Below are 16,523 nucleotides of genomic sequence, written 5' to 3'. Positions count from 1 at the left end.
CCTAGGATTTAAGATCTTTCAAAGCAATATTTAAAAAAAAAAAAAACCCTAAACAGTCCAAAATGTTGGTATGCAAGGTTCAATCTCTAGACTATAACCTGTTTAGTCAGGAAGATTTTACATAAGTGGCTATAAGCAATGTTAGAGCAATGGAATTTGCCTAATTTTAATGAGAAAATAAATTTCCATGAATCTAGTGACTACTTCTTACTGCTGTTACTCCATTTTGGATAGCTTCGTGTAGCTCTTGAAGGAAGTTCTGCACCTCTTTTCTGTCCCCTTGACAAAAATCTCAGTCAAGGTAGCAAGTCCTGTAAATGTTAGGATGATGGTATAAAGCTGTTAGTGTGAACTTCGCTAATTCACGTGAAACCATCATCTTCTCACTGCATTTTTCTTTTGTTTAGCCTTTGAGTGAAAACGTGAGTGAAAATGAAGGTCAGGCTCACATTAGAATTCTAGAATTTGAAAATTAATGTTTGTCTCCCATTTAAAAAGATAAATGGGGTACTGTCGCAGTTTGAATTATATTTTGTTTCAGTCACAGCTCCAGCACTAGAAATGCCTCAGAAAATGTAGGGGCAGACAAATTGGATTCAGTGGCAGAAAGACTTGTGCTTATAAGATGCAGGAGGAAGATGAATGAAGAATATTGCCTTGAACTTGGGCTTGCACACTTGCTAGAGGCTGTAGGTTCTGAGAGATATGAAAAATTCAGGAGAAATGTTACGGGTTCAACATAACGCTTTACAAATAAGTAAGTTAAGTGTCCAAGACTATTCTGTACTGATCCTGTATAATAAGGGCTTTGATGAGCATGATACAATTTTCATTTAAGGTTTTATTTGCTGTCTTTCTTGTGCTACCACTTCAGGTAAAGAGGAGGCTGTCAATTGAACTGTGCATTTTAGCTTCTTCAGAACTGTTCCACTTTTCAAGACTTTGAAGAAGAAAGTGGAATTGCAGTTATGCATGAATTGTGACAATATTTAACAACTTCTGTACAGAGTTTCTGGTACTTGATATGTAAATATCTTTGAAGTCATTCTGTCTGCTTTTCGTCTGATGTTGTACGTGTTGCAAGCACTTTATTTAGTACAAAAAGTACTTAAAGCACTGCAAGTACTGTAAATAGTGTTAGTGGTGGGATAGTTGCTTTGTTCGTTCTGTGTCTAAGTAAAAAATGGTAATAAATTCATAATAACAACAACCCGTAATATACAAACTACCAGCCTAAGCCTTATCTCTATAAATCCAAATGTTGATGACAAGACCTACCACCTTTATCCCTGGTTTTGTAAATGCACTTGGGGAAAGTACAGGAATGTGCTGGAGTTTGTGTAGTGCCATGTGTAGCCACCAGCTTGTTTGATGCTCTGGTCATGGCTATTTGGACAGTACTTGCACATACTTCCTTGGATCTGCAAATCAGTACATCAGTACGTGCTGAAAATCTGAACCTAATGTAGCGGCTAGGTTGAGGTGGTTGAGGGGATTGTGGATTGTTCTGTGTAGCTGCATCTCCAGCTACTGACATTTCCAGCTCAGAATTACTGCCGCTGCAAGCCAGCATGCAAATGTCTTTCTGTATTCACTAAGATGAGGTCGTACTGTCACAGACTAACATTAATATGCTGGCTGGCAATGATCATCTTATCCTGTTCAGCCTTATCCTGTTCCTTTTTTTCACCTAGATGGGTCAACATCCTTTGCCACCTAATTGTATTGCCGATACAATAATCTATTTTTTCGCAGTGTGTTCCAGTCGAGATGATGTCCATATGTATTTCTGGGCTCTTGAATGTGACCAGTGCATTACTTCAGACTGTTTCATTGCATGTAGTTTTTATCTGGTTATTACAGATTTTGTTATGGACTTTGATGCCTCCAATAGGGATAAAATCCATTAAAATGAGCAATCATATTGCTTATTCATGATTGTGGCACAAACCACATTTGTCCATGTTCACTCTTCGTGGTAGATCAATAGGTCAGCTGTATTTGAACTGGGACTTAATAGTCCAGTTTTGTAGTAGGTTCATACGTACTATTATTCCACGAAGGTAGATTGCACTGTTGATGCTGAGTGGGAGCATCATCCATGTTATGTAGACTAGGCAATACAAACACTTTTTGGTTATCTTGATATATCAAAGTTTCTCCTGCGTGCACATTTTTCTTCTGTGTATCACTATTTTCTGCCTTACTAAAGAAAGGCTGGTTTGGCACTTTGTCTCAAAATTGCCAAGCACTGCTGCAGCTCTTTGCTGTTTAGGTAATTTCTTGCCCAGAGTAGGGTTTTTTTGGAACTCAGATTTTCCTGTTAAAGGAAATGATGAAATGGAATAAGTGAAGGCATACTGTGCGCTGTTGCATGCTGATAGCCACATTGAAGATTCTTCTTGCCAGAATTGTACAATATCATCTAAATGTTGCTTCTTATAAGCGGATGAAAAGTCTGGTTGAAATGCCAACTCTTGCAACCCTTTCCACTTAGTGAAAGGCTCCAACAGAGGTCTGTCTGTCTTTGATTCTGTATAGTGATAATTTGCCTGACCCTTTCTTCAACACATCAGTCCTCTGGTCAGTCCTGAGATAAGAATTGCACAACTGAGCTGTACCAGGCTTCATATGTACCAGCTTAACCAGATGTCTGCTAGAATTTCACTTTTCCCTAAAAATCCCTGAGTCTCAAAGAGTAGTTGTTGTTCCTTGCAAGTATCCTTTGACCATTTTTCCTTTCTCTAAGAAACTATTTTTGTTGGAGCTTCAAGACACCTGGCAAACTGAGCCAATTTGATGCTTTATATCCCTGAAATCCCTGCAGAATCAGCAATCTAGTAGTCAAGCAAGCTTGCTCTGGGAGTTCTCGAGGCCACAAAACATGGTGATTTGCTAATCTGAAGATAGTGTTGAAAAGATAAAAATATGAGCTTTTGTATAGTTGACCTTGTTTCTGTCAACAGACAAATTTTTGAGAACAGCAATGAAAATGGCCTTTGGAATGAAAATGTCCACTCTGGTGGGAGGAAGTATGTTAGCTTTAAGCTTGTATTTTGGAGTGTATTTCAGTACAGCTTGGATGCAGGAGCCAAATTATGTTTGGGAGAGAATGATAGCTTGCCAGTGTTGCAGTATGCAGCGAGGTCACAAGCCCAAAAAACCTCTGTTCGGTAAAACATGACGCCCAAAGTGTGCTTCTAGACTTCAGTTTGAGGGCAGTCTGCTTTCTAAAGGTGAAATGGTGATATGTCTTGGCTGCCTTCCTCCTAATAAATTAAACATGCCTGGGAATGGTCCCAGGCACCCTGGCCAAGTGGCTTCAGGACTGTCCCATCCATACTCTTAAACTCTTAGCTACCAGGACAGGGTTGCTGCATCTGAACTGCCCAGTGCGAGTGGTCCTGATAGTGTGCCGACTCAGAAACCTGGGAATTGTGTGGGAGAACAGCAGTTGGCACGACCCAGTGCTGGGAAATGTCCTAGCAGCTTTCTAGCTTACGTGATCATGTTCCAGGGCCTGGGAATGTTTCCAGACAAGACAACTTACGAGTACAGATGTTAGTCCTTCATTCTTCCAAATTCTTTATGGACTAAGGCATAAGACTTTCACATCACAAGGGATTTGGGACGCTTCAGAAAGGTAGGTTTAGGTGAGAATGCCTCCTACGTATTTTGTGGCAGTGATTCTGTACTAGTAAAATGTCTGTGCCTCCTGTCTCCGTTTTAGTGGCTGTTTCAACTTCTTCCAGAATGCAGTGACCCTCTTTCCAGCCACTACACTACCTTTCTGGGATAAGTAGGAGTGTCTGCTCCATGTTGGGCTATTGCGTGTGTATGAATGAACATACTGTGGCCTTTCATGGAAGCACTGTGTAAGGAGTGTGCCTTTTATGGTTGTGAGGACTTTCGTTCTAATTTGGGGGGTGTGTTTGATGTTTAAAGTCCTAGTTTACTGTCTGGGTGAAGGTATGGGGGGTCTGGCATCTTTTATGTGAGCAGGAAAGTGGGGAGACCGCTGGATTTCCTCATGTTTCTTCTAGTTGAACAGTAAAAGCTGTGTTGAGCTGACTTTATTGATCACATAAGATGATTTCCTGCAGGCTTTTGAGTCTTTGATTGTTGGTTATTGGAGTTGGACTGTAGTCCTAGTGTAGGTGAGCCAGTAAAACTTTGATATTAATCCCAGCTCTAAGCAGACATATATCCTTAAAGACAGAGTGTCATGTAAGCTGCTGAATATTGGAGCAGTTTTGCTCTAATTGATCACTCTTTCTGTACTTCTGGCCTGCCCTCCCTCCATGGTGTCCTGAGTTTCATTGGAAGAGATGGATCCATCCTGCAGTCACTTCAGGATACTCTTTGTCTTTTTGTAGGTTATGGAATGTGCTGTCAGCATTGATAGTTTGAATAGTTACAGAGAGAAGAGCTTAGCAATGTAAAATACTGTTCCTGTTCATTGTCCTTTGTCAAGGGCTACAACACTTCACGTTTGCATATGTTGTCTTCAGTCTTGTGAGGCAAATGCACATCATGTCCTGTCATCACAAGTGATGCGCTCCACCAGTTTGGGAACATGTAATCTGTGTGACAGCATCAGCTCTGGAGCACTGCTTCATGTAAAGGATCCAGTGCTCAAAGGCAGTCAGCTGTCAGAGCTGACTCTGTCAGTTAATATGCAGCAGGCTTTGTGGGTGCTGACTGTTCTTCTAATTTGATGGGTGTGATGATGTGTCTCACCAGCAACAGTGATGAGCATATTTAAGGACGGTACAGTGCAGAAATGCTTCGTGGTGTCCCACAGGCTGCCTGTGTGTCTTCAGGGCAATGATTTCAGTCCTTACACAGCATCTGGCACCCCACCGCCTGGAGATGTCTTAGGAATCTGAAAAAGAGAAGCTGCAGGCTCTATTGATGCTGTGATGGCCAGTATCCCTCTCCTGCCCACTGTTTCTGGAGAGCTGTGATGCTGCCTGTGTCAGAGATTGATGTAACTTCCTCAGGACAACTGGTTCTTTGGAAGAGATGGATATATGTCAGGGAAGGGCCGTTGCATGTGGTTCTGCTGCTCTCTACTAGACAAAAAGTCATCTCGTAGAAGATTTTTACTTGTGTCCATAACGAGTAAAATGTCAAAGGCTGTATTTTATTTAACATTTTTATTTATGATAAATGTAGGCTGCTGCCAAAAATTACATTCTCAATCCTGCTTTGTAATGCTTGTGTAGCTCTACAGTGAATAAAAGAACTGGTCTGTCTGAAAGGTAACTCTGAAAACATTAATTTTCAGCCGCACGTTCTATGGTCAGATAGCGAGTTCATAGAAATGAAACGTGTGGGACAGTCAAGAAGGGGACAAGAACCATTCATTCCCTTTGTCAGTAGCCCACACTTATGTTTTATTAAAGTCACTGTGGAATTGAGGTGTTTGTCAGCCCTGAAAGTAGTTTTAAGTACAGTGCTGTGCTGTCTGCTGGGTGGTTTTTTTTTTATAACACTAGTGAATTTTCTTTGTTTAAAAATAGAAATAAATAAAAATATCTGTTTCACTTTTCTTCCCTTGAGCACTCAATCCAAACTTTTTCAGAGTATTAGCTAAGCTTAGCAGCTTAAATTTAAATAGCAAAGCCTACATGTAAAACGAGGAGTTTGGTGACCTTCAGTTATTCTCTCTTTATTGCGACTTTTCAGAGGCAGTTAGCTTTACAGGTGGTGTCAAACTTCAGGCTTTGTAGTAAAGGAGCAGATCTGTAAGTTGCTTGTGAACCAAATTCTCTTCATTTCTGAGGTGTGAAGTCTATTTGTGTGTTAAGTAAAATAAACTGTCAGTCTTCAGTGGTCACAGAGCAAGTTTGTGATAGTGCTGAGCTTGATTTATACTTCTGAAAATGCGTGCTTCCCATCTACAATCCCAGGCTGTTTTCTCGCTTTGCCCAGATCTGCTCTGCTTTTAGTTTGTGTTTGCCACCGGAGGATCCTTTTTCTTCACCACTGTGATCTTGTCGTTGACCAGTTTGGTAAAGAAGCAGTTGTGTCTCCTTTCTTCTTCCTTGATTTCCTAGTTTTTCTTGTTCTCTAGTTAAATCTAAAAATACTATATTGTAACACTGTGTTAATCATTCTGTCAGTGGAAAAGAATATTTAGGTCTTTAATCCAGGAGAGTACAGAAAACAGTGAGAAGTATCAGTCTTAACATTCTTTTCTTTGGAGCCTGAACTTTACTACTTTGGGTAAAGCAGCAAATTAGTATGTGCATGGAGAATGAGGTTAATGCTTAAGTGATGATACCTGAAAGTTTGATTGTGTTGTTCAGTTTCAGATACACATGGCCTTTGTTTGAAGTCTTGGGGGAGCTTATGTTTAAAAACAAACAAAAACAAAAAAACAACCCAGAAAGCACGCTTTAAAATTGAATTTTGTTAAGAGGCTGAGGAAGTTTTGCCTGTTTTAAGGAACATTACAACTGTATTGACTACTTAAAACCAGAGACCTTGTTCACCTTTAAAAAACATTATCATTTATCTTGAATCACGTGTTCCATTTTGATAGCCTCCTTCATATAGAAAATATAGCATGAGATGTCAGTTTAAATGCAAGTCTAACAATGCTCTATCTTCTATGTGAAAGGAAGTACTTTGTACGTTTTTCCATGTTTGACATCATGGTGTTCTGAATAACCATGTTCCATATTCATATCAATTTTTTGTTTTTGTTTTCAATTTATGCACAGCACTTGCTCTGAAATTTGGGGACTGAGTACACCAAACACGATAGATCAGTGGGATACAACAGGCCTTTACAGCTTCTCTGAACAAACCAGGTGAATATTCTGCCCTCTCGCATCACAGAAGTCTTGTGGGAGGGATTGGATTTGGAGGGTCTGTAATGGGATGCTTTAGCTGCAAAATAGACTAAAATGCTTCCTAGGCCTCTCATGGTAGAGCATTTTAAAATATTTGCTTGCTGGTGTAGAAATCCAGGTGTTCTCAGCTGATGTTTTGACCAATGAAACTCTAATTCTGGAATATTCCTTTTTCACGCCAGTGCAATTGATAGAATTGGAAGACTTGTTAAATGCAAGCTCTGATGTGATTTGGTATTTATATTAACAAAGTTGGGATACTTATTTCTCTAGACGTAATCTTACAAAGTGTTTAAACTGCTTTGTATGCCCCAAGCTTTCAGTTAAATCTTGCTAATTGGCTCAGATACAAGCTACTAAAGTATTGTTTGTACATTCTTCAGTAGTTAATGGTGGGCAAATTCTAAACAGGGTCTTTATTTTTTCATGTCACATTACTTGATTTGTGTATTGAGGTTTGTCTCCCATCCCATAACGATCATAAACATCTGCATTTGTGCAGTCTGTCTTAAAACTAGCAAAACATTTTCAGCTGGTAGCAAGGCAGATGAACTCAAGAAGATAAACTTACAAGATGTGCATTCATGCTTTTTGCATTACAGTTATACTGCCATGTGGATCACTTGGGCAGCTGACTGCTTATGGGCTTATTTGCAGTCGTGTGGGAATTCTTATGCTTAAAGCCATAAAGCATCCATGCCACAGCAAAGCCTTGAGGTTTAGCAGCGGAAGGGACTATGAAGTCTGTGCTTTTTTTATTTATTCTATTTTTAACGACTGTCTTATGCATTAAAAAAAAATATATATATATATATGGAGCAATCATCCTAAATACTTGGTTGGAGGTAAAGTGGCTTTTAATGAACTCTAAATTCACTGGCAATAATTTGAGCAGCTCAAAAATACGTTAAGACACTGCTTGATACCGTCATTTTTATCACATCTGAAGCCTTTTAACAAGAGTATAAATGTCACTAACAGTGTCAGTCTACTGAATTCTGAGAATACATAAACTACCCATCCCATGTATGTACACTGTTGCTTGAATGATTAAGAGGCAGCGTGCAGTCTGTAAATACTTCTCAACATCTTTCCCATGTAGATCTCTCGATGGCCGTCTACAGGTATCTCATCGTAAAGGATTACCGCATGTTATTTACTGTCGTTTGTGGCGCTGGCCAGATCTTCACAGTCACCACGAACTTAAAGCAATTGAAAACTGTGAATATGCTTTTAACCTTAAAAAGGATGAAGTATGTGTAAACCCTTACCACTACCAGAGAGTGGAGACACCAGGTAGGAGGACTGCTTCTGACTTTCTGTATCAACGTCTGTACGTACTTGTTCAGCATAACCTTTTAAATGAAAAATAGAGAAAGATGGTGCTTTATTTTCCCAGAAGTATGAGATTCTTAGAGCTACAGCTTTTGATAACACCATTCCCTGGAAGTCTTTTATAGTAAAGATATTGAAAAATCTTTACAAATGTGTTGAATACCCCTGATAAACACTTCCAGTACTGCTGGCAGTTTCCAGCTGGCTCAGTAGGATCCAGGCTGAAAAGGAGAATAGAGAAGTGGAATAGTCTCACTGAAGAGACACCTCTGGAATCTGACTCTTCTAGTTAGTAATGGTACTGAGTCTCAGAAAATTTAAAAACATATTAAGATATTGTTAAATGGTTTAGATTATTTTTTTTCTTTTAGGTTGTAGAAGTATGTATTTTGAAGGTCTTACTAATACATTGAATTTTGCTTTTCCAGTATTGCCTCCTGTACTAGTGCCACGGCACACTGAGATTCTAACGGAGCTTCCGCCTCTCGATGACTATACCCATTCCATTCCTGAAAACACTAACTTTCCAGCTGGAATTGAACCACAGAGCAATTACATACCAGGTATTTTCTTTACTCCCACCGTAAACGGTACACTTAACATTGTGCCACTGGATCAAATATGGTAATTTCATCCTCCTAAGTGATCAATTTAATTGAAGATGCACCAGTAAATTAAATCTAGTTGATTTCTTGTATTAATTCCAATGGAAAATATCTGACACTTATTTGCAGAACATGGGAATGCGTGAAAACACATTGCTGTGGTTTCACAATAGCTTACTTCGTTTCAATAGCTTATTTAAGATTCAGAATGCTAATGAATACAAAATAGACCTTCACCTTACGCTTTAAGCCTGTTTTCCAAACATATAGGTGTTGCCAAATGCAGTTGACTGTAGATTGAGTAGTAAACTGCTCCTCAATTTCACCATGTGTAGTATGTGGTTGCAAAACAGTGACTGAAAAAGTGTTTTGATGTGTAGTTCACGATGGATCAGGGTCTGCTTTAAGTATTTGTTACCTTTGCGTGCATACAGTTTTGTCTTTTTAGTATGAAAGAACAACGTAACAGTATTGCACTCTTGAAGAACTCCTCCTCCCCCTCTTTGCCTCTTCCCCACACCAAAACAAATTCCAAGACTAATCTGCTACAGTGCACCCGAATGCCTGTACCCTTTTTGAAATACAAAATCAGTGACCTTTGTTTCCTGCCCCAACTTCCTGTTTCCTATCTCCTCAGGAAGTTGCCTGGAGTGTAAAACCAAGCAAAGCTGAAGTTTTCTCATAAATGTTTAATACAGCTATGTTACGAGCAAGCTGAAGATTCAGATCTGCACTCTCTGGAAGAATCACTGCCTTGAAACTCAAATACGTGCAATGTACAAACTGTATCTACATGCCTTCAACAGGATGTTGCTTGAGTCTTCTTTAAATGTATCCAATAATTGAAATGGCACCAAAAAAATTTAAATTAATCTGATCTCATTTGTTTAATTTTTGCCATGTTTGTTGCCACTTAGGGACAGCAGATCTTTAAAGAGCAATTTAAGGTGCTAGAAGTTAGTGTTGCTTTCTTAACTTCTGTATGGTTTTTTTGACTCATGTCTGAGAACATTTGATAGCATTCACAAACAACTTACTGGAAAGCCACGTTTGAAAACCCAGTGCTATGGGAATGAGCTAAAGCAACTAGGTCGTTATTTGCAGGAAGTCTGTTCAAGGTGATTGCAGAGTATTCACATGATCTTCAAATGTTTATGCAGCTAACCACACCTTGCCTCCTTCTCTTTGTCACTGACACCCTCATGCCATATTCATATCATGGCATCTTACTTTATTTGACCTTGCTAACTTAATCTTGAATACTTAACTAGGTTCTGATAAGTCTTGTGTGCCTTGACAGCCTGCTGCAGGGAACCGCTTTCTTTAACGTGAGGCCAGACTAACAGGCCTTCCTGTTTGGCACCACAGTACACTCAATACTCCTCCTACAGGGAGGTTGGTTTCACCTACACCTGGAAGGATGGTGATCGTGAAGGTGCAGAATGGCCTTTGAGGTTTTATGTTCCCTTTCAGGAATTGTTGAGCTGCATTATCCAAACTTCTGGCAGCATTCAGGCTCTAAGAATTTTTAATGCCACACTTGGGCGTTTATTTCCAGCTGTGGTGGTGCTCAACCTCTGACATTGAAAGGGTATTAATAGTACCAGGTGGAGGAAACCTTCTCTGTTCAGACAGAGACTAGATATGGAAAATAATCTGTGCCAAAAAGCCTAGATTAGCAACTGGAAACAGGAGGCGTGGGTTGGATTGGAAATGGTTATTGACCTTTTACCATGGCTGTGGGCTTTACTATAACAAATGGTTTGGGAATGGGTGGAGTCCACTTTATTGCAATGAATTCTATAAAAATGTTCAAAACAGGTATGATTTCTGTCTTCATAGTTCTGGTTAGTAAAGATTTCCCTTCATCTTCCTTTTCAATTCTCACTTAAATTTTGTCACATCCATATTTAGCACACTAGTTTTACAGAATGAACCAAAGATCTAAATCTGTCGGTTCATTTTTATTTAATCAACTGACTTAATCTAGTTTCCTCTGGCTGACTTCCTTCTGATCTTACTATGTTGCATATTGCCGTAAATCTCAGACATGTTACTTGATATAATTTTATTTTAATTATTAAGAAAAAGGCTTTACCTTTAAATTTCTGTTGTTTGGCAATAATGTAATTAAATGTGTTTAATCTCTTGGATGTATGAGAGACAATTCTAAGGTGATTGCAAAGATAATAGTCAGCTTCAAACACTTTCACTAAAGAAATCCAGGTTTTGCCTTTAATATATAGGAAAAGACATTTGTCCAGTTCAAAGAAAATGATTTCCTGAAAGGCAGTTGGTTAACTCATTATCTGGATTACAAAGTACATTTTGAATGGAGAAAAGGAACAACAGTACTCTCCTGGGTTTTGCAGATATTTCTGTGGAATTAGACACAGTTTCTAATACCAGAATGCTTCAAACTTGTTACTGAATTTACTTTGTTCTGTGAAACTCCCATCTTTCTTTAAAGAAAGCTAGCTAAAAGAACAGGTAATCATTTTAATAGATCTTGGAAGTAATGATAAAGCTTCTGCAGGGTAACTAGTTAGATAATACAGATATCATCAATGAGTGAAATCAGCTGTTGGGTATAGAAGAAAAATAGGTTTGGGGACTGAACTGAAAAATACCCTCCCACACCTTACAGAAGTTGCTAGATTTAAAGGTTATCTGATCTGTCAGCTCTACTACATAAAGACAGCTCACTTTTTTTTGTAGGAAGTCACCAGATGGGTTGTTTTTTTTCCAGTTCTACTAAATGTGAAAGCTGTTGATCACAACTGCAAAATTGTTACTCACTGTAGTGAAAGTATCTTGTCTGAAATGGAACAAACAAGAATTGTCTCTTAATTATATAACACATTTGAGCAATTGACTGGCATACAAGAGATGATACATTTTACGCAGATAGTAACGCAGATAATGGGTTTGAGGTCATGCTGAAAGGAAAAAAGGGACAGCAAAATCTAATTCTAATTCATCGTTCAGGTATCCTATGGAGTTCCTGAAGACTCGAGGACAAATACCCCAATTGCTAAATCGAAATTTCACCAGTCATTGAACCAATGGGTGGATTTTTTTTTTCCTTTCTTTTTGACAGAAACACCACCTCCAGGATACATCAGTGAAGATGGAGAAACGAGTGACCAGCAGTTGAACCAAAGCATGGATACGGGTAACATTTATTTTTCACTGCTTTCAAGACTTGGGATTACTAGTCGTGATCCTTCTGCACAGCAGTGTGAATTCAGCCCAAACAATGGTGGCAGTAGCCCCCTGTAGAACCTGGTGTTTTCTGTTTAAAATACCGCTTTCAATCTTGTGTGAACAAAATAGGATTTTGCTAGAGGAATGCTTTTAAAACATTGTGTGCCCTGTCAAGTACATTTTTTGTTTCATAACCAAACATACAGGTCTAATAAAGTCTTCATCAGAAAGCCTTAAAACATGTTTTAATAGCTGACTGGTCTCAACCTACCCCTACGTCTGCCTTCTGCAAGCAGGGTCATTAAGGGAAAATGGTCTGTTGGCCTAAACAAGTTACAGAAATGCTGCATTTTGAGAACCTGTCTCAACTCTGACAACCTTATCTCTTCTGCCATGTTTCAAATTAATTCTTGTGTGGAAGGCCCTATTGAAAGAGTAGTAGGAATGTTAAGGATGTGTGCCTGTCTATGAAAGGGTTTGTAGTTCATCTTGTTGGCCTTGGACTTGGCCAAAGCTGGGTAAGAACCTCCTGCTATCTGCTGGCAGACTTGAGCGTGTGTTTGGTTAGCTAATGTTAGTAACCTTTTTCAGTTAATTGGCATCAACTGCACTAGTTGCAAGAACTGCTATATTTTCCCACTGTGTGACAATAGATACCTTAATTAAAAACACCTAACCTCAGCAGGCATTGTAGGAATGTGTCTGTGCAAGGCCTCTCTGTATTTTGCCTGCTAGTGCACAAACTGTGTTGGAGAGTTTGTGTTTTTCTGAGTTTTTTCCTTCTTCCTTTCAGGGAAGAATAATTTCCTCAAATGAGGAAATAGAGCTTGTTCTTTTCTAGAGATAAACACAGTCCTTTGAAAACAGAGAGGTAATATCTTCTCATCCTTAGCTTAGCTTTTTTAGCTATTTTTCTTAGCTTTTTTTCACTGGATTGGTGAAGAAGTCACTACTTTCTTCACTACACAGAGTGTAGTGGGGAGGGTTTAGATTAGATATCAGGAAGAAGTTCTTCATGGAGAGGGTGGTGAGGCACTGGAACAGGTTGCCCAGAGATGTTGTGGATGCCCCATCCCTGGATGTCTTCAAGGCCAGGCTGGATGAGGCTTGGAGCAACCTGGTCTAGTGGAAGGTGTCCCTGCCCATGGCAGGGGGGGTGGGACTAGATGATCTTTAAGGTCCCTTCCAACCCAAACCATTCTGTGATTCTATGAGTGTGCATGAAGTGAGAGCTCTGCCAAATACAATACTGAGATGTTGGTTGAATCTTTACGAGGAGGGGTAGGTTCCCAGGAGTCTGGAAAATTAAATGTAATTTTAATTTAGAATAAGCATGTGGCATGCTGGAAAACTGGTTGTAGGATTTCTGAGGTTTCCTATTCTAAAGAATTTTAATGTAAAACTAGTGTCTAGATAATGGTCATACCTGAAATAATGAGAATAATTTGCTCTGAAACAATCTGTATTGCTTCAACAGGATCTCCAGCAGAGCTGTCTCCTAGTACTCTCTCCCCAGTTAATCATAGCCTGGGTAAGCTGGAAATGCTTTTAATTGTTTCTCTGTGTGTGATGAGTCTTTATATATATAATTATGTTAAAATATACTTTAGAAAAGTAGGAGCTGTATTAGGAGGAGACTGTTGGGTTGACTTCCTGATGATGAACATAATAGGTCTGGTTTAAGGACTTAAGAATGACTTTATTTCTGTAACTGTTGAGGTTCTAGCAAAGAGAAAGAATAATATGGTTGTGTGTCCAGGAACAACATTTATGCAGTAGTTTAAAGGACACTAGTCTGTCAGTAGTGCTGCCCAGACTTGCTGTCTCCCTTGTATGTGTGCTTTGCTGCTCTTCTCATGTATTGTGTCACCTGTGACCACAACACAGTTGTTGCTCCCACATAGTTGCCCACCTGCTTTGATCAGGTGCCATTGCTGTGGGTCTGTATAAATGCCTCAGGAAGATCAGATTCCCTGGGGTTTGTTTAAGGAATGGTGACAGGAAAATGCTGTTCAGAACACTGAGTGAGTAATTAGGGTAGGTAAAAAGGGGAAGCAGCGCTGGAAAAGCTGAAGATGCACAGGGAAGATACTGAGCTCTAGTAGGGGAGAGTGAAAGGAGCTTAGGGTTGCCTTTAGGTAAAGAGGCAGTACAAGATACAGTGTAATATAAGGGAACATCATTTTCATGTTAATATTTTTCCTTTGCGTGGTTCAGTGTGTGATAGTTCAATCTTTGCTTTAACATTGCCAAAATGTTGGCAGGTTACAGAAAGGCAACAGAAATGTCTCAGTGTCTGGCACTCACAGTAACATTAGCTTAATAATTTTGCTGAGCAAAATGCGAGTACTGAACTACATGAGCTGTGGTCAGATTAGATCACTCCTTCCCCTCCTCCTCCTCCCCTCGTGTGGAACATTGAATTCCATTCTGTTTGCTGGGTGGGTAAAAGTGACAGCAAACAAAATATCATTTGAGTAGTTTGAGGGGACAACCGACCACTGTTTCTGGAAGAGATAAATAACACGACAGAGGGATTTCTTTTCAGCTTCAAATTGTGTGTTAAGCTTGTTTCTTAAAAATTTTTTTTTTAGACTTGCAACCAGTTACTTACTCGGAGCCTGCGTTTTGGTGTTCAATAGCATACTATGAATTGAATCAAAGAGTGGGAGAAACCTTCCATGCATCACAGCCTTCCCTGACTGTAGATGGCTTTACAGATCCATCAAATTCAGAACGATTTTGTCTAGGTCTGCTTTCCAATGTAAACAGAAATGCTACAGTGGAAATGACAAGGCGACACATAGGTAAAAGTCTATGATTTTTAAAAAATATTTAATTTTAGCCATTAAATTACCTAGAATGATCCACATAGCATGGGCAGATTTGTGGGTTGGGATCATGTCACCCTTGTGCAGCCAGACATTGAACTTCTCTCTTGAAGCTTGTCAGGGAGAGCTTGGTTTCTTTCTAAGGATAGAAATGAAAAGACACACAGGTCATCACTTCTGAAATCAGGGATAAATGCAACAGCTTCTGCTACCACACTCAGATGCAGTTGGGAAGAGATTTAGCAATGGCTGGAGCCGAAAGGAGCTGCCTTTCTTCAGTCAGTAGTCACTATGTTGGTGGCAGCAGCAGTCACAGCTGTCAGGGTCTGAGAGTGGCACTGGAGGAAGCCACTCCACTGTATGGGATGGCTGTTGCTCACACTGCTGTTCTCTGCTTCTGGAAAAACTTCGTGTGCCAAAGAATCCCAAAGGGCAGTTTTTTTCTCTTTCAGGCTCCTTGTTGGACCATTCTGCCCTGGGTAGCATTTATATTCAGAGTAGCTTATAATTGAAATTTAAACTTTAATTACAAAATATCAGCTATATTGCTTCATTTATTCTAATGTATAAAATGCAGAATGGACATTGGGAGTACCTCTTGAATTATTTTCTGAGATGGGAGAAGCTGCCATTGAGCTGACACATTGTTTCAACGTGATCAAGATTTTTTTTTTTGTAATAAAGAATATTGATTTCCACAATGCAGGATCTTGACTTTTAAGTTCTTCAATAAACTGTTTTTTTCTGGATTCTTTTCTTTAGCAACGTTCTCAAGATTTTTTTGTTTTCAGTAAAAATTTTAAAAGTTCAATATTTTTTGTAGAACCTTATGACTCACTCTGTGCCAAAGAGGCTGACTTACTCAAATACTTTTTTGCCTCAGCCTTCACCAGCAAGTGCTCCAGTCACACTGCCCAAGTCATGGAAGGCAGGGACAGGGAGTGGGAGAATGGAGAACCTCCCAAAGTTAGAGAGGATCAGGTTCAGGAACACCTGAGGAACCTGAAGGTGCACAAGTCCATGGGACCTGATGGAATACATCCACGGGTCCTGAGGGAACTGGCAGTTGAGGTTGTGAAACCTCTATGCATCATATTTGAGAAGTCAGGGTGGTCTGGCAGCCCATGTAATCTACCTGGACTTGTACAAAGCGTTTGACATGTTGCACATGACGCCCTTGTCTCTATGTTGGAGAGACATAGATTTGATGGATGGGCTGCTCAGCAGACAAGGAACTGGCTGGATGGTCACACTCAGCTGTGGTCAACGGCTCCATGTCTGAGTGGAGACCGGTGATGAGCAGCGTTCCTCAGGGGTCAGGATTGGGACCGGTGCTGTTCAGCATCTTTGTCAGTGACGTGGACGGTGGGAGCGAGTGCACCCTCAGCAAGTTTGCTGATGACACCAAACTGTGTGGTGCGGTGACATGCTGGAGGGAAGGGATGCGATCCAGAGGGACCTTCAGAGGTGGGCCAGTGCAATTGTCCTGAAATTCAGCATGGTCAAATGCGAGGACCTGCACATGGGCTGGGGCGACATGACCCAGCCGTGTGTGCTGGCAGCTCAAAAAGCCAACCATATCCTGGGCTACATTCGGAGCAGAGTGACCAGCAGGTTGAAGGAGGAGATTCCCTACTCCACTCTCATGAGGCACCCCCCCTGCAGTTCTGTGTCCAGCTCTC

The 16,523-nt window shown here is 40.1% G+C and overlaps 1 protein-coding gene across 2 annotated transcripts in view; it reads left to right on the top strand.

Moving 5' to 3' along the window:
• SMAD2 (SMAD family member 2) overlaps window positions 1-16,523 on the top strand; it is a 41,790-nt gene that overhangs the window by 18,134 nt on the left and 7,133 nt on the right. The window contains exons 2-7 of one of the 2 annotated variants that reach the window (XM_010160705.1): window positions 6,732-6,821; window positions 7,966-8,159; window positions 8,627-8,761; window positions 11,904-11,978; window positions 13,488-13,541; window positions 14,605-14,817. In XM_010160705.1, coding sequence (XP_010159007.1) covers window positions 6,732-6,821; window positions 7,966-8,159; window positions 8,627-8,761; window positions 11,904-11,978; window positions 13,488-13,541; window positions 14,605-14,817 — 761 coding nt within the window. The remainder of the gene's footprint in view (window positions 1-6,731; window positions 6,822-7,965; window positions 8,160-8,626; window positions 8,762-11,903; window positions 11,979-13,487; window positions 13,542-14,604; window positions 14,818-16,523) is intronic. The other variant, XM_010160707.1, reaches the window with a different exon arrangement.

This window comes from Eurypyga helias, unplaced genomic scaffold, assembly GCF_000690775.1.
Source record: "Eurypyga helias isolate BGI_N326 unplaced genomic scaffold, ASM69077v1 scaffold14161, whole genome shotgun sequence".
Taxonomy (NCBI): domain Eukaryota; kingdom Metazoa; phylum Chordata; class Aves; order Eurypygiformes; family Eurypygidae; genus Eurypyga; species Eurypyga helias.
The sequence above is the reverse complement of the archived record's forward strand: the minus strand, read 5'-3'. Positions and strand labels throughout refer to the sequence as shown.